This window comes from Ochotona princeps, chromosome 1 (genome assembly GCF_030435755.1).
Source record: "Ochotona princeps isolate mOchPri1 chromosome 1, mOchPri1.hap1, whole genome shotgun sequence".
NCBI lineage: Eukaryota > Metazoa > Chordata > Mammalia > Lagomorpha > Ochotonidae > Ochotona > Ochotona princeps.
Window position 1 is genome coordinate 46,247,977 of NC_080832.1, and position 23,370 is coordinate 46,271,346.

At 41.4% G+C, this 23,370-nt stretch overlaps 1 protein-coding gene and 1 long non-coding RNA gene across 2 annotated transcripts; one reads left to right on the top strand and one right to left on the bottom strand.

The window, feature by feature from the left end:
• Positions 1 to 5,598: 5,598 nt before the first annotated feature.
• LOC131478127 (uncharacterized) lies at positions 5,599 to 7,283 on the top strand. The gene is made up of 2 exons (XR_009244321.1): positions 5,599 to 6,812; positions 7,163 to 7,283. It is a non-coding gene; the product is annotated as an uncharacterized LOC131478127 (long non-coding RNA).
• Positions 7,284 to 9,082: 1,799 nt separating this feature from the next.
• On the bottom strand, positions 9,083 to 14,071 carry CALHM4 (calcium homeostasis modulator family member 4). The gene is made up of 2 exons (XM_004580301.2): positions 13,418 to 14,071; positions 9,083 to 9,688 (listed from the first exon to the last, which is right to left on the bottom strand). Exons 1-2 carry the CDS (start codon positions 13,973 to 13,975, stop codon positions 9,302 to 9,304), a joined length of 945 nt encoding a protein of 314 aa, XP_004580358.1. The 5' UTR covers positions 13,976 to 14,071; the 3' UTR covers positions 9,083 to 9,301.
• Between the last annotated feature and the right edge of the window lie 9,299 nt (positions 14,072 to 23,370).

Here is a 23,370-nt window from a genome sequence, read left to right on the forward strand (position 1 = left end):
CAGTAACCTCCACGGTGACCTCCCCCAGTTAAGGAGGGTACTCCATTCGCTCTGGCTCCCCTTTGCACAGGCTGTTCTCTCTGCCTGGGGCTCTTTCTTAGTAACAAATCACTACAATTTCCCAGAAAGGAGGATATGTATAAAAGCACCTTACTTACATTTGCAAGCTATTTAGCGTATTTTATTTTCCTTGTTGGCAGGAGAGTTTCCATTTTTTCCCCCTGAAAGTTAAAAAAAATCCACATTAACCCTTGATCAGTACTTAAAAGCAGCTGTATGTGTTTGCTTTCATGTAGTCCTATGCTCTAAGTTAAGCAACACTCAATCACTAATCAAAGGTTAGTGGGCCTTCTGGTCCATGGGACATTATAGTTTTTCAATAATAAGTTTGTTTTCTTTTTATGATGTTTACATCGTTAAGAAGGATATATGCCTATGTGAACAACAGATTAGGGTGCGGAGGGTCAAGAATCAGACAACTCTTTCCAATCTCCTTTTTTCTTCCTTGATCTGCGGAAAGTGGAGAGGGGGCCCGCTCACAGCAGCTCAACCACAGCAGTACCTGGGGATGCGAGTTGGCCACCTGATGTTATCACAGGTCCCCCATGTGGAGCATGCTCCCAGGGTACTGCTCAAGTACCTTCAGTAGTTCTGAAATGATTGAATTCATTGCTCCAAGGTTTACGAAATCCTTCCAAGATCAGTTGGCTGACATAGTCCACCTTAGAGTCACCATTCACTCAGATACTCACTCTCAAAGCTTGACCAGGAGCGCTGTCCAATTTGTTCTGCCCTCCATGGTACTGGACATTCTCAGAAGACCTCAGGGAACTGGTCGTCGTGCCCATCTGGACATACCATCTGCTGCAGACTTCAACGATCTGAGTACTGGAGCCAAGGCTCGACTCAATGGACCCCACTATCCAGCCCACAACCACGCAGGCAGGCACCACTGCCTGTCCAGCCATGCCCAACCCCAGTCCTGCTCTCCAGAGGAAGCTTCAGCCCAGCAGAGGAGTGCCCACAGAATCCCTACAAGGCTCACTCCCAGCCCCAGATCTTGCACCTTCCAGGTGGTTCTGCAGTCTAGCCTAACAGACCTTGCCCTGAGTCCCAGCATCTGCAAGTCTATGCTGCAGCAAAGCCCAACCAGCCTACACTTACTCTGGTTCATGCCTGCCAATGGATACGGTCACTTAGCCCAACCTGGCTTTCTCCCTAACCCAGCTCACGTGAAGGACAATGGGTTTTGTAGCCCTGCCTAGCCTAGTCTATCCCAAGTCCCAGCTCTAACACTCACCAGTGGGAGCAGTGGTCCAGCAGGGGAGTCCTCACAGCCCCTTCCCTGCTAGCCACCCCCCTCCCCAATGGAGTCTTATGTGTGCTGATGGATGCCGCAGCCCAGTCTGGCATGATCATGCCTAGCTCAGTCCATCACCACTTCCAGCCCTCAAGCAAACCAGCTGGTATGGCAGATCCCCAAGCCCAGTCCTCTGGTGGTGTGTGATGCCATTCTGGGGCCTTGCCCAACTGCTCAGGTCCCACACATGCCGGGCTGCAGGTGCTAGTCCCATTTTGCTGGTGTGCCAGTGTCTGCCCCCCACATATCTTTAAAAAAAATGGGCAACTATGCTGGCATACAGGTATAGTTAACACAAATTTGGCATTTGCCAGGCCCAGAATGCCCACCAGCCATTAGCTGCTTTTCTCCCAGCAGTGTAACAATTGCTTACGTACAATGTAACCTAGGCAGTTGCCTACAGCTGGGGGAACATTATAATCTTTAAGATGTTCATTTGTTTGTATTTATTTGAAAGGCAAAGCCACAGAGAGAGAGAGGGAAAGAGGCAGTGCAAAGAGAAGAGGAAGAGGGATGAAAGACAGAGGGAAAGATGTTCTGTCTGCTGGTTCACCGACCAAATGCCCACAACAGCTGGGGCCAGGCTCATGCCAGGAGCCTGAAATGCCATCTTGGTATTTTGGTATGAGGCCCTGGCATCTTAACTAGGTTTTAACCTGCCCCAATACCTTCTGGTATAATTGATCTCATTTGCAACCTTTTCTGCTATCATCTATGCTGACTCAAGAAAGCATTGGACATGATCTGTTGCAATCATGGCACTCACAGTTTCTCCCGACTCCCAGCTCCACCTCTTTGTGATTCAGCCCCTGTGGGAGCTGCCTCTCGCTGATCCTCAGGCCCTGCAGCTCCTGTCACTTCTCTGACATCCTGTCCCCCTTTCTGATGTCTGTGCTCTGCTACAGCCACACCATCTTTCCTGCTCCTCAAATGTGCAAAGCAGATTTTCCTGAGACCTTTGCACAAGCTGGCCCATCTTCCTAGAATGCTCTTACCGTACCCACATGCTTCACTCCTCATATTCTTGAAGACTTACTTAGCTGTCATTCTCTCAAGGAGGCTAGACCAATTGAGATTACAAGTGCTCCCGTCTTAGTGCTCCTCAGCCCCTAGACCCTCGTCTGCTTTTCCACTGTAACAAGCTATAACTACTTCTGTGTTCACTAACTCGCCCACTTGTAGGATTTAAGCCCTCAGAGGGTAAGGCGCACTGTGACAGCGGTACTTGAGCAGAGGTCATAATCCCTAGAGTAGGTACTTGCCGAATGAGTGAATGAACCCAAAGAGGAGGAACTGTATAAAAATTGTCTCTGAGATTGTTTCCAGAAGTAAAGCCTACAATACTTCAAGATAACACTTACATTGGAGATGGCTGTGTGGAACTAGACTTTGAAGTTGGTCGTTTATTTTTCTTACCCGAGGTGTTAGGGCTAAAGGAATAATATCTCCATGAGTGAGTTGTTTCTCCCCTAACAGTTGTGATGGTAACATTGAACCATACATCAGATGGAACCTCAGTTCTGAGCAAAGCAAAGCAAGGCTTTAGATTTTAAAGTCAGGACCATTGCGATAGACTAGCAGCTAAAGTCTTCACCTTGACCACACTGGGATACCATATAAGCACGGGTTCTAATCCCAGCAGCCCTGTTTCCTATCCGGCTCTCTGTTGTGGCCTAGGAAAGCAGTCGAGGACAGCCAAAACCTTGGGACCCTGCACCTAGGTGGGAGACCCGAAGGAAACTTCTGGCTCCTGGCTTTGGAATGGCTCAGCTCCAGCCATTGTTGCTATTGGGGAGTAAATCAGTGGACAGACGATCTTCCTCTCTGTATATCTGCCTTCCCAATAAAAATAAATAAATCTAGATTTTAAAGTCATTAAATGTTAAATGGGCCACACTTCTAATGTTACTTTATATGTAAAGACAAAGTGAGAGATGAGGAGATAAGAAACACTTTCCCACTCTGACAGTGACAGTTTGGGTCGTTTTGGTCTTCCTTTTCCGTCCCTCATCCCCTGCCCTCTCCCTGTTTGTCTCTGTCTCTCCAGCATACTTTAGAATGAAAGGAGGGAAGAGAGAAAAAAGGAGCAAGATAAGTTTGGAGGAGGATAGAATTAATGACTTAAAATGTATGGAAGGGCAAATGACCATGAAAACTAAAATTGGAATCATTATTTCTTTGGGAAAAATATAGTAAGGAGGTGAGTCAAGGTTGCCTGTAAGATATGTAAGACTCCACTGTCAAGGTTTTTTGTGTGTGTGAGATTCTTTCTATATAGACATTTTACCCTATTAAAAATGCATTTAAAATTAATATACCCATGTAAGTGTAGTGGAAAAGATTTGAAATGAAAAATCAAGATAAATACACAAGCATTTGCTTATCAGCGTGTGTTAAGATTCCCTGCATTCCTCCTGTTCAAGAACTATCTCCTCATGTCTCTTATTGTGAAATGCACTGTTCCTTTTCCATTTTGTGTCTCACGGTTTTTAAAATAGCGATACTAGTATTATATGCAATGCGTGGCTCTCTAACCTTTCTAGTGGAACAACGTAAGTTTTGCTTCCTGGGTGCCTGACAAGGACCTTTCAGCTGTAGAGCTGCAGGTCGGAGTTGGCAGCTCTGATTGGAGCACCCAACACTGGCGGAAGAGCATCAGAAAGCTGGGAAAGGGAAGAAATGCCTCACCCTGGCAGTTCCCAGTAAAGATCTGGGAAGGAGCTCAAAATCCCAGGTGCCATGATGGTGCAAGGGAAACATTTTGGAACTACATGCTCCAGTGTTAACTCTTGCTCTGTAGATATTCACTTTGGTGGGTTTTGTTTCTGATTGTATTTTCACTACAAAATATAAATCTTTCTCATTGGCTCTCCTGGGATATATTAAATTAACATTGGATTAATACTGTTTTGTAGGCAGCTTATCAAATTCATGTCAGCTCAAGGCGAAAGACTGACAAACGTAAGTCCATGAATAATAGACCCACTCTTGAGGAATGAAATATGTAAGTTAATAAAGCATAGATAGATCCAGCTTCCTCTTTGTTTTGATATTTGCTTTTTCACATTGCAAATGTTGAGAAACATCTGTTGCAGTGTAGCAGGTTAACCAGATGCCTACAACTCACCTGTTTGAGTCCCAGTTGCTGTACTTCTGATCCAGATCTCTCCTAAGGGACCTGAGAAAGCAGCAGAAGTCCTGAGTGCTTGGGCCCCTGCAACCCAAGTGGCAAATGCAGGTGCAGTTCTAGGTTATCGGCCTTGGCCTGGCCTAACCCTGGCTCTTTCAGCTGTTTGAAGAGTAGATCATCAGTGGAGGATCTCTGGGTCTCTCGCACTATCTGTAACTCTGACTTTCAAACAGATGAATCTTTTTAAAAAATGCTGTTAATACTATGTAGTTCTATTGGTGCTGCTAACTAATAACTGTACAAGAAAAATACATTCAGATATTTGTAGTTTAAGGTGAAGCATCTATAAAAAATAAAATTTATATTCAATACACTAAAATATTAAAATGCATTGTGTTTTATCTGTTTATAGAAACTACCTTAGAGATTCATTCATTCATTTCCCTAGAATAATCATCTTAATGCAGGCAGGGCAGCAGTGTATGTAGAATCACAGGAAATAAGGGATCTTCAAAAGGTGCAGGGGAAAATAAGTATCATGAAAGAAAATCGCCTGGATTTTTAAACTTTGTGCATTTAAAATATCTTTTGACTTCATGTTTCCAGGAACTTTTTTAAAAAAGATGTTTTTATTTTTATTAGGGAGGTACATTCACAGAAAGAAAAGGAGAGACAGAGAGAAAGAGCTGGTTTACTCCCCAAATGATACAATAGCCAGAGCTAAGGCCAGGAACCAGGAGCCAGAAGCTTCTTCCTGGTCTCTCACATGAATGCAGGGTCCCACAGCTTCCGGTCGTCATCATCCTCTGCCTTCCCAGGCCATAAGCAGAAAGCTGGATGGCAAGTGGAGCAGCCAGGACACGAAATGAAGCCCGTATGGGATCCTGGCACTTGAATTGGGAGGACTATCCAGTCGAACCATTGCATCAAGCTCTCCGGGAACTTTCTGAAATCCAACAGCATAGTTCTTAGTGTTCTGTTAAGGTCAGACACAGTCTTGGGGTAATAAAGGGCTGCATACCTTCTGTAGGTTTTTGGATAGAGTTCATTTTCTTGACTTTTTCCAGTTGCTAGGCCCTGGCTCATTCCTCAGCTTGTTACTTCTCATGTATTCAAAGCTCACAGTGGTTGAGTCTTAAGATGCATCAAGACATTGATTTGTACAAGACAGACATAAAAGATTAGTGAGTGTGTTTTAATTCTTGTTTTGGCCCTTCATAACTATGGCCCACTGAAAACAAACTCAGAGATTATAGTGATGCCTTAGCCATGCCTTGCTTGAAGAGATCATCTTTGAGACTGCAAGGCAACCTTGCAGTTAACTGTAGCTAATGAAATCAATGCCATATGTTCTTGGGGAAATTCGGTCTAAGATCACACCCCAGTGAGAAAAGTTAGTTTGCTAACAGATACGAGGCCTTGAAAAAGAGCCCTTATATATGCAAGTACATTTCAAGTGACAGGACTGATATAATATGGCACCTTATTGTCAGAGTTCCACATCTTTCTATTATTCCTTGACAGAAACATGAGGAGAGCCGTCCTGAAATCTACAAGGCCCTGGAAGCATGGCCAACTGCCTCTGTTGCCGTGTTCTGGCACAGTGTCAAGGAGGGAAGGCTCAAGTCATTCTGCTGCTGGATTCAAACATCATAACGTACAGGGATGTGACCTTGGCACATTGCTTCATTCTGTGTGTCCCAATTAATTTCATGAAAAAGGTGGATGCATTTGCTTTATTGGAATTAGATAGGCTTATATTCCAGTGTAACTCATGATTCATCATTTAGTAATATGATTATGTAAGTAGGAAAAACAAGTCGTCTGTGTACAACTCTAGAAAATTCTTTCACATTCCTTGCTTTATCTCATTTCAACCAATTATTTTTAATGTGACTCTGCTTTTCACTTTGTTATAAGAGGTAAATAGGATACGTTGTTGAGAGCAACTAGAGGGTTAAGGTAGATTTTATCACCCCCTCTACAGATGGGTCTGCAGATAGATACATGTCTAGGCCAGTAGGTGGCAGGAAAGGAGCCAAACTATATTTTCTTAAACTCTGGTGTACTGAGTAGAAAAATTGTCTTGGTGAGTAGTATGGAAAAGTAATTCAGGTCAGAGGTAATTTTAGTTTAGCCTCTCTGGAAATACCATCCATTGCTCCTCAATAACACAGATTGACACTCTCAGCACAATAAACCAGATGTGTAGCTGTCCATGCTCTTCTCCCTTCTATTATCTGTTCTTTTATTGACCAGTACTACCTTTTGGAATACTACTTGTAAACTAAAGTTTTACCACTGTGTATTATATTTTTTTTTGTTAAAGATTTATTTACTTTTTTTGTTACAAAGTCAGATATACAGAGAGGAGGAGAGACAGAGAGGAAGATCTTCCGTCCGATGATTCACTCCCCAAGTGAGCCACAACAGCCGGTGCTGCGCTGATCCAAAGCCGGGAACCAGGAGCCTCTTCCGGGTCTCCCACATGGGTGCAATGTCCCAAAGCTTTGGGCCGTCCTCGACTGCTTTCCCAGGCCACAAGCAGGGAGCTGGATGGGAAGTGGAGCTGCCGGGATTAGAACTGGCGCCCATATGGGATCCCGGGGCATTCAAGGCGAGGACTTTAGCCGCTAGGCCACGCCGCCGGGCCCTGTATTATATTTTTATAGTGCTAAATAGCCACCTAGTCCCACATTCAAAAGGCCTTTGGTTAGCTATGCCACTTCAGATTACAGGATCTGTGGGATTACCTTTTATATTCTAAATCAGATACATGAAAATGTAGTTTTTTTTTAAAAAAAAATCATTGTTGGGCCAGCACATTGGCTGAACTGGCTAATCCTCCACCTCTGAGCGTTACTTCCTTTGTGGGCACCTGTTCATGTCCTGGCTACTCCACTTCCCACCGAGCTCCCTGCTTGTAGCTTGAGAATATGGCAGAGAATGGTCCAAAGTCTTGGGACTCTGCACCTGCATGGGAGACCTGGGGGTCGTCCTGGCTCTTGGCTTCGAATGGGCTCAGCAGCCATTTTGGGGGTGGTGGTGAATGGGCAGATGGAGGCTCTCTCTGCCTCTCCTCCCTGTAAATCTTCCTTTCCAAAAAAAATAAACACCTCCTTAACAAATAGTTGTTATTTATTATTTCAGTCGTATATTAGGTTTTTTTAAAATGTGGTTCAAGACTGAGAACAGAAATAGTGTATGTCAAAGTGTAGGTGTGTTTCTATAAACATAAAAGAAGCTGAGTAAAACACATGTTGCCACTGGATTTTTCTTTGTCCCCTGGGAAGGAGGCAGCTTAGATTGTGGTGGGGAAGTGGCGGAGCTGACAAAGCTGAAGTGAAGAAACATACAAGTCACTATTTGCCAAGCCACAGAATCTGATGTGGTAGCCAAAAGCATTTGGTAGCAAAATGTAAGGTAGTGTTAGAACATAATTGGCTTTAATTATATGCTGTATAATTACATAAATCCATTAGGCACAAAGGGGAGGAGATACAATGTTCTTTATGTAAAATATTTTGTCTAAGTAAGTGTGTAATAAAAGAATAGAACAAAATATGAATTCAGTGTGTTTGATTTTAAATATATGTGATGTGTAACACATATCACAATGATGTGGACTATTCTTTAAATGTTCACATGGCTACAATAAAATACTTTCAACTCAATAGAGAAGCCAAACAATACTGAAAAATTATTTGCAAAAAGGAAATGGAAGATCATGTTCGGTTGACTCAAAGTATACCCTTTAAAAAATCTGGATGTAAAAAAGGTTTCAGAAGCTAATGGAAATCGAAGTGTTGGTGTATAAACTATTAGTCTTCCTGATGATGTAATGCAATGCTTCATATATTCTTTGATTCTGCTCTAAATTGAAATCCTACTGAGGAGTCTTCACTTTGGTGTAGTTTCCAAAAACCTATAAACTAAGTCTGAGCATAATGTAAGGTAGTCATTTTACCAGTATGTCCCTATAGAGAGGAATTTCTAAAATTTTCGGATAGACAGATCATGAAATTCTAGAGCTGGAAGCAAACAAAGTGGATGTGAGCTGCCATATTTACATGGTTCATTTATACCAGACTGAAGCTTCAACCGCCGATACCTTCCACCTTCTAATTTGCATTTGACATCTTTCTTATAATATTTCATTAGTACTAGGTACAAATTTGGTTGACAAACTGGAATAGTTTTCCTTGTGCACTTGAAAAAGATGAATACATTAATGTTCTGTTTAAAATGGAATTCCAAAGCTCTTAGAGAAAGCCCCAAATCAAATTCAGTGATTTTTTTTTCTTCCAAAAGGTACAACCTTAGAAGTTCTCAGATGTTTCGGAGAGGTGCAAATAAAGAAACAAGAAACTAGAGAAAGGTAAGATGATAATAGAAGACACTGAATTCAAGGACGAAGGGATAAAGTAGTTTTATTGGCACTGAGATGAACAAGTAGGTGATATTGTCACATATTGTAATCCTGACAACAGCTCTATAAGGTAGCTACAGTTGAGAAAAAAATATCACTCAGAAATAGTAGCTTTCACACGGCTACTAAGTAAAAGAACCAAGATGATAATATGTCAATTTTTTGTTAGGCCAATATAACATTGTAGACATTATTAGATTATCAGTGAGAGTTCAGAGAAAGATTTGCACGATTATCAGATAAACTTATTTGGGGAAATAGCATTTTAACTGGCTTTGTAAAAACTGTCAAAGAAGAAAAGATAAGATTGCAATGAAATGCCATCATCATAAAGCCAAATATCTTATTGAGCAACCTGAATTGTGAAAGGTGCTACATATCATCAAGGCTTTAATTCAATATCTCCTGCTTGACCTACTTCATTCTCCTCAACCACCCTGTCCCCTAGCACACTGTAGTGGCCTTGCGTGTCATCACCCATGCAGAGAAAACTGGGTGCTGAAATCTCTCTCCAGTCCTGACATGAAGGAATGCGGACGTGTTGGACATCTTCACTGCCAGGAACGAAGCCAAAGAGTTTCTCTAGGCGCTGCATGATGAGAAGCCTGGAGTGCTGTTTTGCAGCTTGCTCAAAGAGCTCTCTCTCGTTTTGGAGGTGATTCTCCCAGTAGCAATGCTGCAGAGAGGTGAGGGGGGAGCAGCACCTCGTCAGACAGCGGGAGATGAGAACAGCGATGATGGTCAAGGTGATCAAACTCCAGCCCAGTAGCTTCACAGGATGATTAGAAAGAAAAGCAGAAAACATCAGTATCTCAAATTTTCAAGAAACAGCCATGATAAAAGGGATTCCAAATCTGAGTAAGAAAATCGTTTTTTTCAGTTATTAATATATTGATAAAATGCTGATGGCTGTTGTAGAAATAGTTCTCTGGAAAATTATAGGCACAGACATTTCAGCTTGGTCTTTGGATCAGAAAGGAATTTGACCAGTTAAATTGGAATGGATCTAAATATTGCTCTTGAAGTGACAGACGCTGTCACCCACCAATTAACCTTGCATAAGATACATCAACAGTGTTCTTTACTTAGAACTCTGTGGGACTCTCAACCATCAGGTACAGTACCATGCATTCTTTGGGGGTTTAACAAATATTTGATAATGATGGTGAGGAAAATGATGATATGATAGATAATAATGATAGCCTCCTAAGGTATCTTCAATGATGTGCCAATAAATATTCATTGGTGTTTCTTCCTGACCTGTTCTTTCCTCTTATCTTTTGCAAATTATAAAGAAAGTCAGTGAGCCAATCCCGGTTTCTGAATGTACTACTGACAGTACAGTCAGTGTGCCATGGAGAACTGTATTGCTTTCATTTCCTTCTTCAAATAGTCACTTTGCCGGCTGGTTTTGCTATACATCATTAAAATGTGTTTTAAAAGGAAAATGAACAAGTCTTTTTTAGATTACTTAATATATGCTTTTTAAAAGTCACATGTGACTTTACTATCAGAACCTACTTTTGTTTTAATCACCATTTCTTCTATTTTTTAGCAGATGCTGTTTCTTCATTTTTTTAGTAGATAAAATGAGAGACAATTGCACACAGTTAGAGGGAAGCCAACAGCCAGTTGTGATAGTTTAGGCCTCTTCTGGGTACTGTGATTCACCAGTAATCTTGGAGTTACCTCCATGTGCACAGTGAAAACTAGTTGCATTGTGCAGAACTAAAACTTGCAGTGTGATATTTATCACAGTTTAACGTAACAAGGCTAACATTGTGGAACAAAGAGCATCTCAGATGTTCATCGCTCTAGGTTGATCTCTCACCATGCGTAGTGCATGGAGTTTAGTTGTGAGGTCTCAAATGGGAATTGGTTCTTATCACCATCTTTAAACCTGAAAATGCAGATAAATGAACAAGCTGAGAAAAAAATATGATACAGTGGGATAGCATTTGATTCAGATAAACGCAGCATCTGGGGAAGCCCAACAAAAGAGAAAGGAATTCATTGAAAAGTATCAGGAAATATGCGGATATGAAAATGATATTCAGGTTTATATTGTTAAAAACATTAGAAACATTCACCATGGAGGCAATACAGTGACTCAGCAAGCTCATTCTCCACCTGTAGTGTCAGGGTCCTATATGAGCTACTAATTCTAAAATTTCTAATTCTGTAAGTTCTAATCCAAACTGCTTCACTTCCAATCCACTTCCCCACTTACAGACTGGGAAAGCAGTAGAGGATGGTTCAAGTCATTCATGTGGGAATCCTACACCCATGTGGGAGACCTGGAAGAAACTACTGGCACCTGGCTTCACATCGGCTCATTTCTGGCATTGCAGCCATTATGGGAGTGAACCAGAAAACGGAAGGTCTCTCTGTCTCTTCTTCTCTCTGTAAATCTCCCTTTCAGATAAAATAAAATAAATGTTTCTTTAAAAAACATGCAGCAAATATAGAAAGTTGAAGAGATTTCTTTTAATAAAGAAGATAGAAAAATAAGAGCAAGGGAAAAATTAGGAGAGCTTTAAGAAATTTGGAATCACATGATCATAAAAGTCAGGTGGAAAAGTAGTCTGCATATTGAAGGATATATGTCAGACCAAGAATTTGTGTTTAGGTTGGTAGGAAATTATGGTAGGACTGCATAGGAGAGGAGGGGATCTCTTTATCCAAACTGCATTTAGAAACTTTTACCATGTGTGTAAAAGATATATTGAAGTGGGGAGGTTAAAACTAATGTCAGGGGCCCCACTCAAAAGTCTAGCATCTAAATCCTCACCTTGCCTCTGCCAGGGTCCCATGTAGGTACCAGTTCATGTCCTGGCTGTTTTACTTCTCATCCAGCTCCCTGCTTGTGGCCTGGGAAAGCAGTAGAGCATGGCCCAAACACTTGGGACCTTACACCTATGTGGGAGATCCAGAAGAAGCTCATGGCTCCTGGCTTCATGGCGGCTCAGCTCTGGCTTTTGCAGCTACTTGGGGAGTGAACCAGTGAATGAAAGATCTTTCTCTCTGTGTATCTGCCTTTCAAATAAACAAATAAATAAAGTTTGAAAAAAAAAAACTAATGTTGGGAAGATATTTTACAATTGGGCTTGGGAAATGAAGAGAAACAAACTTAACATGACCTTGTGGTCAACCTAGAAAAATCCAACTGGAAAGCAATGTATTCCTCAAACAGGATTGACATTCCAGATAGTTGCAGAAGACAGCCTGGCAGAGTGGAAACAGCATGATCTTTTGACATTTTGATCAGTGTGAAGTTATACAAGTTATATAAACTTTTGAGTTTGGATTTACTCTTATGTAAAATGAGGTTAAAGATGTTAGTATTGTGATGATTCATGTTAAGATGTAGCTATCCATATAGTATGTGAAATACATGTGTGTGTTTATATGTTATTGTCAGAAAACCAAGAAATTCACTGTACTAAAAATTATAAAACTATCATTTTATATAAGTCTGTGGAAGAATTTAGCAAGATTTTATTTTGATTTTTAAGAAAATATAACCATTTCATATTATGTTTTAGGTTTCTTTGAAAACATGTTTGAAAGTTATAATTGTTGTATTGATATTTTTTGCTAATCACATATTTACTTTTCACATAGATTCTTTGCCTGAGCTTTAGAGCTGGTATAAAAAAGGTTGAGTAAAAACATTTCCTTCATGAGAATTTAAACATTTCTTAAACTTCACTGTTGTATCTTGAGGGTAATTTTCAGCCAAATACCCAAATTTCAATAACAAAAAAATTGCAGGTCAAAAATTGTGCATGCCTTTGCAATAGGTATTTTTTTAAAATGTTTTTGCTGTGTGGTCTGAAGATGTTTTCCTCCAAATCCTTTGGAGAAGGTAGTGAACGCTGGGGCCTCTCTGTGTTGCTATCGACAGCATGCAGTTTCTCTTGTGAAATTTAACCTGCAAGTGAGGTAGGTTCAGGCTTTTCCGCATATCACTCACCTTCTAACATAAGCCTGCTCATAGACACTGAATTTGGGACCACATTTGCAGTTAGTTTTCTAGTCATTAACTATATAATTTTAGATGAGAACTTTATACAACATGTATAAGAATATATATGTAGAAATGTAAACTTTGCTAATACTATTAATATTTGTAATAATATCTACAGTTCATTTTTCAAGTAGAGATTCTAGACCAAGTACTAAGCACTTTACATAGGTTTGTTCATTTATTTGCCAAATTAATATCCCATTTTTTCAGCTGACGGAAGTGAAGCATGGGTAAACTACTTAATTTGGCCAAGGTTTTGCAGGTTAATAAGTAGCAAAGCAAGACTCAAACCCAGGTCCTATGACTTCAAAGCCTAATATTCTAACTCTGGCCACTCATTAGGACTCATTTTCATAAATCGCATCTAGTTAGTGTTCTGTAATCAGAGAATACAGCGCAAATGTGAAATGTTTCAAGCAACTGTACTTTGTATTGGATAGCATAGCAGAAAAAAAATCAGAAACTTACCTGTGACTGGTATCTGTGCGTAAGAGCTACTTCATCTCTTACTTGGGTCACGTCAGAAGGAGCTGATGTGCAACATGGAAACCCAGCTAGCATCTCTTCTCGTTTGCCAGCAGTGACATTGTTAAACACTGGATATTGGTCCACAGATGCAAATTCACTTGCTGCACATTCATAGTAGGTGCCTCTCAAGAGAGTCACTGCCAGCCACGTTAATGGAGCAATAAGTGCCCTCCCGGTGATGCTGAAGAACCTAAGGCAAGCCAGCCGGCGCTCCAGGGGGCAGATTGTCCGGCGTGGAGAGGCACAACTGCAGCAATATTCACTGGTGATCGTCCACATTTGACTTCTCAGAGCATAGCCGGCAATCAGAAGGATCAAGGCAGGAAAGACAAGGAAAGCTGAACCATAGTAGAAATTCTTCCCAACCTGACAGGGACATTTGAATGTGAAAGAGGAGAAAAGTTGCTGCCCGCCAATCGTCAAAGCCACGATTAAAGAATTGATAAATGTGCCACTTCTCTGTAGAGAGGATATAGCATTGTTCAGAGAGGAGATCATTGTTGCAAGCTCTGGCACAAATCACCTTGTGGCCCTTTCTGATCTTACGCTCCACCTGCTGTAACCATTTTATGGGATCCTACTGGCCAAACTGGTTGGGTCAAGTGATCCAACATCCTTATATGTTTAAAGGGTTCTAGCATCTTTCCTTGTGTACTTTGTGAATGCTTTGCTAATTAATGCATCCAGATTATAGCTGGAAGAAGTCAAGGGATTCATCTGATATGAGTGAAGAGGGAAAGTTCTTCAATTTATTTTTGCACTAAAAAGAGGATGTCTTACAAAAGCAAATTGTCTACATCTTTCTGTGTGCTGCTGTGTATGATATAAAATGCTCTGCGTCATCAAACAGAGCATTAGAAGCAGAACAGAGATATTCTTGCCCTTGAATTCGCCATATGGCATAGCGAATAATGGGAATTATCAGATATTAGAACAATCTCCCATCCAAGTACTAACTAGACCCAACCCTGCTTACCTTCTGAGATCAAACGAGATCGGGTGCATTCAGGATGGTATGGCCATATACAGAACAATCTATTAGGACTCATTGAAATGCCAATAACACAAAGATTCAGAAAATCTTGAAAAGACTTCCTGAAAGAGAAGCAGCATCTTAGATAGCCCAAAAGCGTAACAACAGCAAAAACATTCTAATACATAGAAATATTAAGGTTGTTTGTATGACAGCATATTTCCATGGGTTATTTTTAAAGTTCAGTTGCAAATTAATTTATATTAATTTATATTCATATAAATGTGATATTTTCTTTTTTTAAAAGATTTATTTTTATGGGAAAGGCAGATTTACAGAGCGAAGGAGATACAGAAATAGCTGCCATCTACTGGTTCACTCATCAAGTGGCTGCAATGGCTGGAATTGAGTTGAATCAATCCAATGCCCAGAGTCAGGAGCTTCTTCTGGGTCTCCTAACCAGATACAGGGTCCCAAGGCTTTCCCAGGCCACAAGCAGGAAGCTGAATAGTAAGTGGAGCAGCTGGGACACAAACTGGCACCCATTTGGGATCCTGGTGTGTGTAAAGCCAAGATTTAGCCACTGAACCACCATGCTGGGCCTGAAAATGTAGTATTTTCAATAAAGCTATGTGACTATAAGAATGAAGCAAAATGTATTCGAAGTCTTTTTCCATCATTTATTTAATTATGATATTTATTGTGAAATTTCTGTATGTAGGCCCTGAGATAGCAGTGTTTGGACTTTCAAAAGATGAGCATGATATAAACGTTCTCAGAATCCTCATTGCACGTAATTCAATATATAATTGGTGAATTGAAACATAGAGATCCACCCAAAACAGTATAAAAACATAAAGAAATAATGTTTATTTAAAATCAAGTAAGGATCCCTCTCTCTATTTCCATGTTTCCAATTTTTTTAAAAAAATAGATCTTTTTAAATGAATTAAGGAGAACAAAACACATATTAAGCAACTTGACAATCTGCCCGATAGAAATTTCTGGAGACAAATCGAAGAATAGGCAGAGAAACGTATTCAGAGAAAAATAACTTAGAACTTTGCAGAATCAAAGAAAAGTTTTAATATCAGGAGAATATTGGATTTAAGTAAACATAAAGCGGTATTAGTAAACATAAACTCACATCCAGACACATCAATATAAAACTAAAAAATGTGAAAAACAGATATTCTTAAAAGTTGGCAGGAGGAAAAAAGCAGTAATTTACAAAAGGAGTATTAGGCTGACAGCATACTTCTCATTAGTAACAGTAGAGACAAGATAATATCTTCAGAATATGTGGTATCAGACATTAACACAGAAATTTATTACTCACAGAACTCATTAAGAGGATTGGTAAATTATATTTCAGCAAGAAGGAAAAAATGACCTCTGATGAATCCTGAGTATAGCATACAATAATTGTGAACACAAACATAACCTTTTAATCTTTTATTTTTAGAAATAACCACTTTTATTTCAAAAGATAGAACTAAAACAATATCATATTATCCACCATAACAAAAGATTAACCATCAAATGAAAGCAAGAATGCAAAACAGACAGAATTCTCTTGCACTGATGATGGGAATGTAAAAATAAACAACTACTTTGGGAAATTGTCATTTTTTTTCCTAAAAATTTATTATTGATCTATAAAACATGGCCATTTATTCACAAAGAAAAATGAAAGCTTATGTCCACATGAAAACTTGTATGTGGACATCCCTAGCAATTTTAAGATAGCCAAAAAGAAACTAAATGTCCCACAGATGAGTGAATCAACAAAGTATTACATATCCATATACTATCCAGAAATATAAGCTAATGATATGTTTAATGAATGAATAAAAAAATCATTTTCTGAATGAAATAATTCAGGAAAACAGTTCCATGTAAAAATTCTAGAAAATGCAAATTTACCTATACCAACAGAAAATAAACCAGAGCTTGTCTGGAGTGAAAGAGGAAGGTTGGAGGAGAAGGACTCCAAAAGCATGTGAGAAAACATCTATGGGTTGTATCAACTTGAACTCAAAGGAGTTCAGTTGTGGAAGTGACTGAGAGGCAATGCCATTGAGAGAAAGTTTATCACCTACATTTCCCAAGATGAAGGAGCAACCACACCATGCAAGGTTATGGGGAAGCATCAGATTTGGTCAGGATGCAGGTGAAGGACAAAGTATTGGTGATTCTGTGGGGAAAGCGAGGCAGGGTAGATGAGCAATTTGGCACTGCTAAAAGACTTCCTGGCTTTAGGGCATACAGGTTTTTCCTATTTGTATTCAACCTGACCTGGGTTAGGGTTAGGGCAGAGGAAATATTAGCTTGGTATGTGAGACTTACATAAGGAATTGCTTCAGAGTATAGACTGTGGATCACAGGGGCGATATCAACAACTTGACCATTATGTGACCCTGTAATTAATGAATGCTACATAGACAAATACAGAATCTGAAAAAAACATAGTTAAATAGAAATGTTAATTATACTTATTGGTTGCCTTAAAGTTATATACAGATGTTGAAACTCATCAAAGTGCATGTCAATAATAATCAAACTATATGATTTTAAAGCATAATAAAGTAATAGAAATACAATGTATAAATTCTTGAAAAAACAGAGAAAAGAATGTTGATAACCAATATTAATATTAAAATACGGTATAATTATAATAATGCTAATTATTACTAATTATAATTTTGTTAATGCTAATGAGATTATTAATAACTACAACAAAAATTTTAGGTAACAAATACTGAGTGGCTACTACTGGCTTGCTGCTGTTGTAACAACTTTATCTTATTTAATCCTCACAATAACCCTATGAAGAGGTACAAATATTATCTCTAGAGTTTTTAATACAAGGTAAAAGATTTATACAGTCTGAAGAAAGACCAGTTATCTTTTCAGAGTTTTTGTATTTGAGAAAACTGAGGTGCAGACAGATTAAGGAAACTGCCCAGCATCAGGCATAGGTGAGTAGAAGAGCAAGGATTAGGACACATCTGGTAGCCTGGCATATGATTTTAACCACCACATCACAGCTGAATTCATTTACCTGCTAAGTGATTAAGAAAGCATGCATGTTGCTTATAAATGATACTCAGTGAAATTATTCCACACACACAATGAAAGCAAAGTGATTGATAGAGCTCATTGGAAATGAAAGCACTACTACAAGGCAAGACTCCAAGAGAGGCCAAGGTCATCCAAAGGGCAAATGAGGAACACACCATCACAGTGAAAACAACTACCCTGTGGAGGTTGACAGTCATAGACCAGCATGTCTATACACAGTGTTAAAAGGTGTAAAGCAAAACCTGATCCAACCAAAATGACAAATTCTTACATGCAAAAAGATTTTTAGCAGGCCTTTGTTAAATATTAAGTAAAGATAGGAAAGAATTTTCAAAACAAGAACACTCTTAGCCAAGCCTGAATTATTCAACCCTTTATTGAAGAATGTTTCTAACCTCTTCTACGGATCTGTGAAAATAAGTGATCTTCTTATCAGAAATATTAAAGAAAAATGCAAGCTGTAGGATCTGTGCAGTGTGATGCTTTTTAAATTTTTAAAATATTTCTAATTATTACATAGTTTAAAGCATTAAAGACTTTGATTAACTGTTATTATGCTTAAGTGTGGCATACCATGTGACATTTTAGTACATATAGAAAATTTAATGATTAAATCAGGATAAATAACATTATTATGTAAAACTTAAAACATTCAGAATGTCATTACGTATTCTTTATGGATATTGAGATACACATAATTTTAAAACATGCATAAGAACAATTAATAAATTCTGAGTAGTGGTGATCATGGAGAAGAAAGAAAGGATTATGGGAAATGCAGGATGTTTCTACTGTGCCAGTCCTGCTTTGATAGAGCACATATAACATGTTCAGTAAAGCTTGGTACTAATGCTGCATCATCCTTATGTTTACACTTTCATGCTGAAAAATCCATTTAATTAGCGTATATGGGAAGTGAGGAAGTGGGGGAGGAAATTATAGCCCATTATTTCAGAAAACTATGTACAAAAGGATGGAGTGCTGCTAGATTAGAAATCACAGAGTATCAGATTATTTCTGTAAAGGAGTCTCATGATGACAAATTTGAATTTTTTTATATTATTTTTTTTCTGTATCTGGGGTAAGGGGAAAAATAGAGGGAGAAGCCCCACCCAGCCTCCCACCCATCCCAGGTCCCCAGTGTGGGGCATGCTCCAAGGGTCCTGCTCAAGCAGTTTTGATAGTTCAACAGTTCTGAATTGCTGCCAATCTTGCCATTCCTCGCATGATGAAATCTCTTCAGAATCTACTGGCTGACATAGTCTCTTCGTGGTTGGGGTTCTGAGATCAGCAGTTCAGTTAGAGGGATCCCCAAAGAAACTTCATCCGGGGTGATCCCCAGACCTGATTCTTGTATGTGTTTGCCAGTACAGGGTCCAGAGCAATCCATTGTCCCAATCAGCTTATGCATATACTGGTGGTTACAATTGCTGGGTCAGTTCTGTTTCCAGCCCTGTCTTCCACACAAACCAATGGGTGTTGCAGTCAAGCCTGATTCTGTCCACTTTACGCGCGGCCATCACGCAAACCAGTGGGAGCTGCAGCCCAGTTGGGCAACTCCCCATAAGCCCCACCAAGCCTGCCCCCTATCCTGGTTCCATTCATGCCACTATGTACCGCAGACTTGTTCAGTCTGTCCCACATCCCATTTAGCTCTCGTACATGTCACTGGGCATTGAAGCCTAGTTCCATCTAACCAGTCCTACTATCCAGCCCACACACATACTAACAGATGCTGTTTTGTCTAGCATGCCTGTCACAGTCTTGGTTTTCATGCTCTCCAGTGGGAGTGGTAACCCAAGAATGAGGTGCCCACTATTTCCTCCTGGGTCCACTCCCAGGTCTTGCACTCTCCAGGTGGTTCTGCAGTTTAAATTGACAGATTTAGCCCCCAGTGCCAGCATCTTCCAACCGATGCTGTGGCAAAGCCCAGCTAACCCTCGCCCTCTCTAATTCATGCTTGCACTGGTTGGAACAGTCAGTTTAGCCTGGCTTTTTCCTGATCTAACTCACATGAGGCCCACAGGTGTTGTAGCCCTGCCTGGTGTGATCTGCCCCCATCCCAACTCACACTCTCCAGTGGAAGTGACTGTCCATCAGGGAAGTCCTCCACATTTCCCCTACGGGCTTTATCCCCTCCCCCACCCTAATTCTCATGTGTGCTGATTGGATGCTGAGGCCAGTCTGACATGGCCTGCCTTGTCTCAACTTTTGCAGTGGGGGCTGTAGCTTGGACCGGCCTGGCCCACCCCCAATTCCAGCTGACACTGGAGAGGGTTACAGCCTATCTCAGCCCAGCAGGCACCCAATCCCAGTCATAATATGTACTGGTATGTGTTGTGACCAAACCTGGCCTGACCCACATTCCATTCTGGTGCTCAGATTCGGCAGCGGGTGATGTGAACTGGTTTAGCTTGGTCTGCCCTGTCCTGCACCAAATGTATGCCCCTGGGTGGCCTTCCCTGGTCTGGGCTGCTCCCTACTGTGGTTCTTTTGCTCACCTGCAGGGACTATGTCCTGCCGGAGGAGTTGCCCAGGCTCCTCCATCAGCACCTCTCCCAATGTTAGATCTTGCGCATACCGGTGGGTCCATGGGCCAGCCCTACTTAGTCTACCTCCTGTTCTGACAGTAACAGTAGCCTTTCCTGACTGGCCTTCAACCCATTCCAGTGCTTGCTGTTGGATGTTTCAGCCCAGCCAAGGCTCATCCATATCCAGACTCAGCTCACACATGGCTCAGTAGGGGCAGAGACGTAGCCTAGTCCGTCCTACATCTACCCTAGTTCTCCAGAGCACCAGATAGTGCTGAAGTCTAACCCGGATCAGTGCACCCAGCCCCAGTCTACACTTGTGCCAAGGGATACTGCAACCATATCCAGACCAGAATGCAGCTCCCACTCCAGTCCCCACACTCACCAGTGGGAACCCCAACCCAACAAGGGTGTACTCTTATACCTCCCCAACTGGGCCTGTTCCCAGCCATAGATTTCGTGCATGCCAGTGGTTGCTCTGACCCAGCTTGGCATAGCCCCTCACCTGTCTCAGCCTTTGCCTTCAAAGCTGTGGTGTAGCATCCCTGACTCATGCAGACCAGTAGGTGTAAGAGCCTAGTTCGGCATGACCTATGTTCCATCCTGATTACTGTTCTTCCTTGTAAGCAAAGGTGTGCTCTTCCCTGCCTGGTCCACCCCTTTCAGTAGCAGCCTGGCCCATCCATACCCTGTGTTAGGATTCACATTCGGGTGCTGCTGCCTTGACCTGTCCAGACGTTTGTCGGTTCCTTTACCCGTAAGTGATGGCAGGTTTCATGGTCACACCTAGCTCAGCTCATCACTACCCCGACATGTAAGCTAACCAGCAGGACTTGGATTTCCACAGGGTTGGGCCCACAGATCCCCCACAGAATCTATCCCCAGACCTAGTTCTGTTACGTGCTGGTTAGTGTCTTGACTCTGCGAAGTGTGACCTGTCCACTGTTCCACCATTCAGTCAGATACTGGCACTTAGCTCTGCCAGACAGGCCTCTAACCATAACTTTCGTGTGGACTGGTGTGTGGCCGTCAGTGATGCTCTATGCTAACAGCCCCATCTCATGAGTCTCATGTAGACTGGTGATTCAGTCTGACCCAAATAGATCTTATGGACTCTCCCCTCCAAACCACCAAGTCTCAGTCCCCTTGCTTGCCAGCAAGTTCCATGACCCCATCACTGGAAATCACACAAGATTCATCCCTCCCCTACACTCACATTGGCCTTATCAATGGATGTCCTTAGGCAGCAATTACATACCCTAAAAACCCTACAGCTCACTACCGGGTGGCCAGCAGACAGAGCCTGGCGCCCAATGGGCACACTGGCTGCCTGAAGCCTAGAATTCGGTCACTGCGTGGCAGCAGTGACCTTGTCCTGAAGCCCAAGCATTGGGGTCCAGCCTGGCTCAGACAGCCCCCACAGCTACCACACTGCAAAGGGTACCTTTCATCCCAGCCTCCCAGCCGAATACTGCCCAGACTCTACCTGCAGCAAGATGGTGGAGCAGGGCGGAGCCAAGGGTCTAATCCAGTTCCCAAGAACCTCCATGGTGTACTTACCCTGAGGGAAGATATCTCTCAGGCCTGGGAAAGCCTAGGGCTTGGTCACCACGTGGCAGCAGTGACCTTGGCCTGAGTCCCAAGCATTGGGATCCGGCCTAGCTTGGGCACCTCTGCAGCTGCCATGCTGCAAAGAGCTCGTTTCGGCCCAGTCACCTGGCTGACACCAAATTTGTAATTTTTAATATTGCTTCCTTTTGAAAGAACCGATCATTTATCTGTAGCACCAGTGAATTTTTCCCACAAATAGCATTATTACATCTATATGTAATTGATTTTCTTCTGAATTTTATCTTGGTCTGTTGGTGCTGCTATAGCAAAATGCAGACTTGATCACTTATTCAGAACACAAATTTATTTCTTACAATCATGGAGACTGAAAAGTCCATAAATAAGATGTCATAATGGGTGTATAATAAAAGCTACTGTCTGTTTTCAAGGTGGTAGCCTGTTGTGTTCTTACACGGCCGACAGCAGATGGCAAGGGAAAATGAAGGATATGTCATCCTCACAGGATAGAAGGATAGAGACTGTGACCAGCGTGGGCATGACCAGGGCTAGAGAGGGGGTGACATGCAATTCAAAAAATAAGAACAGACACAGGCACACAATGAAGACTACAAAAGCAGGCAGCCAGAGGGAAGGCCCCTTCTCTGAGGAAGGAGGTCGACTTAGAAGGGTCCTTGCCTCAATCTATTATTGAATTGCTTGGGGCGTCAAATTATAGCATTTGATGTGGCACAAATGTAGATAACTACATCCCATATTGATGTTAACCAGGCAATACTTGATGATTGGGAAGCAACAATGTGACCCAAGTGCAGAAGTCAGCACATGACTTCTTGAAGGATATCCTAAAGCACAGAGTCTAACGGCCTTGGACCATTGCCTAATTGCAGACCCTCACCACAGGCTTTCAACCTTGGTCTTGGACTTTAGATCCACTAATAACCCATTGCCTAAAGAGTTTGACCTTGTCTTCTTTACCAGTCATCTGTAAACTCAAGATATTCAGATACAGTCTGTCCTGTTCTTTGTCAAGTCACGCTGTTACATTATTATTATTATTTTTACAAACTGCCTGTGATAGTAGAAGATCAAAACAGAGAAAAAAAGGGACATGCAGACAGAGCCCTGAGCTAGTTCTCTCCTGCCCTTTTAAAAGATTCTAATCCATCCATGAGGGCACAGTCTTTAGTGACTTAATCACTTCCCAAAAGGCGCCACCATTTAATACCATAACCATGGGGACTAAGTTTCAACACATGAATTTTAGGGGACTCTCGGATTAGAGCAGGATTTACAGAAAGTGGTCTCCTTGTGACGGTGAGCTCCCTGCTGCCAATCTATCCAACACATGATTGTCAAATGCTGGCACATGAACAAGGTAAATCACATCTGGACACCAGAACTCTCCTTACAATCTGAACTGCAAATAACACATTGCTTTTAGATTTTAAAAAATCAAGGTAAATACCGAAACCAGACATTCAGTAGGAAAAGAAGTTAGAAAAAACAAATCCCCCAGCCAGGTGTCATGGTGTCTTCTCTGAGAGCTGTGGGTATCCTCATTGATGTCACCCAGCTCATGGATTTCTTGAGAAGTCCCACACAGCTGTGTGTCCTCCACCCCAACAAAGGATCTGCATAGGGAATGACCCAGTTCACCATTCTCTTGGCTTGGTGACTGCAGTGTAATATTGATAAGATTTAAAAATGCTTCTTTCTCTCAACTCTGGTTCAGT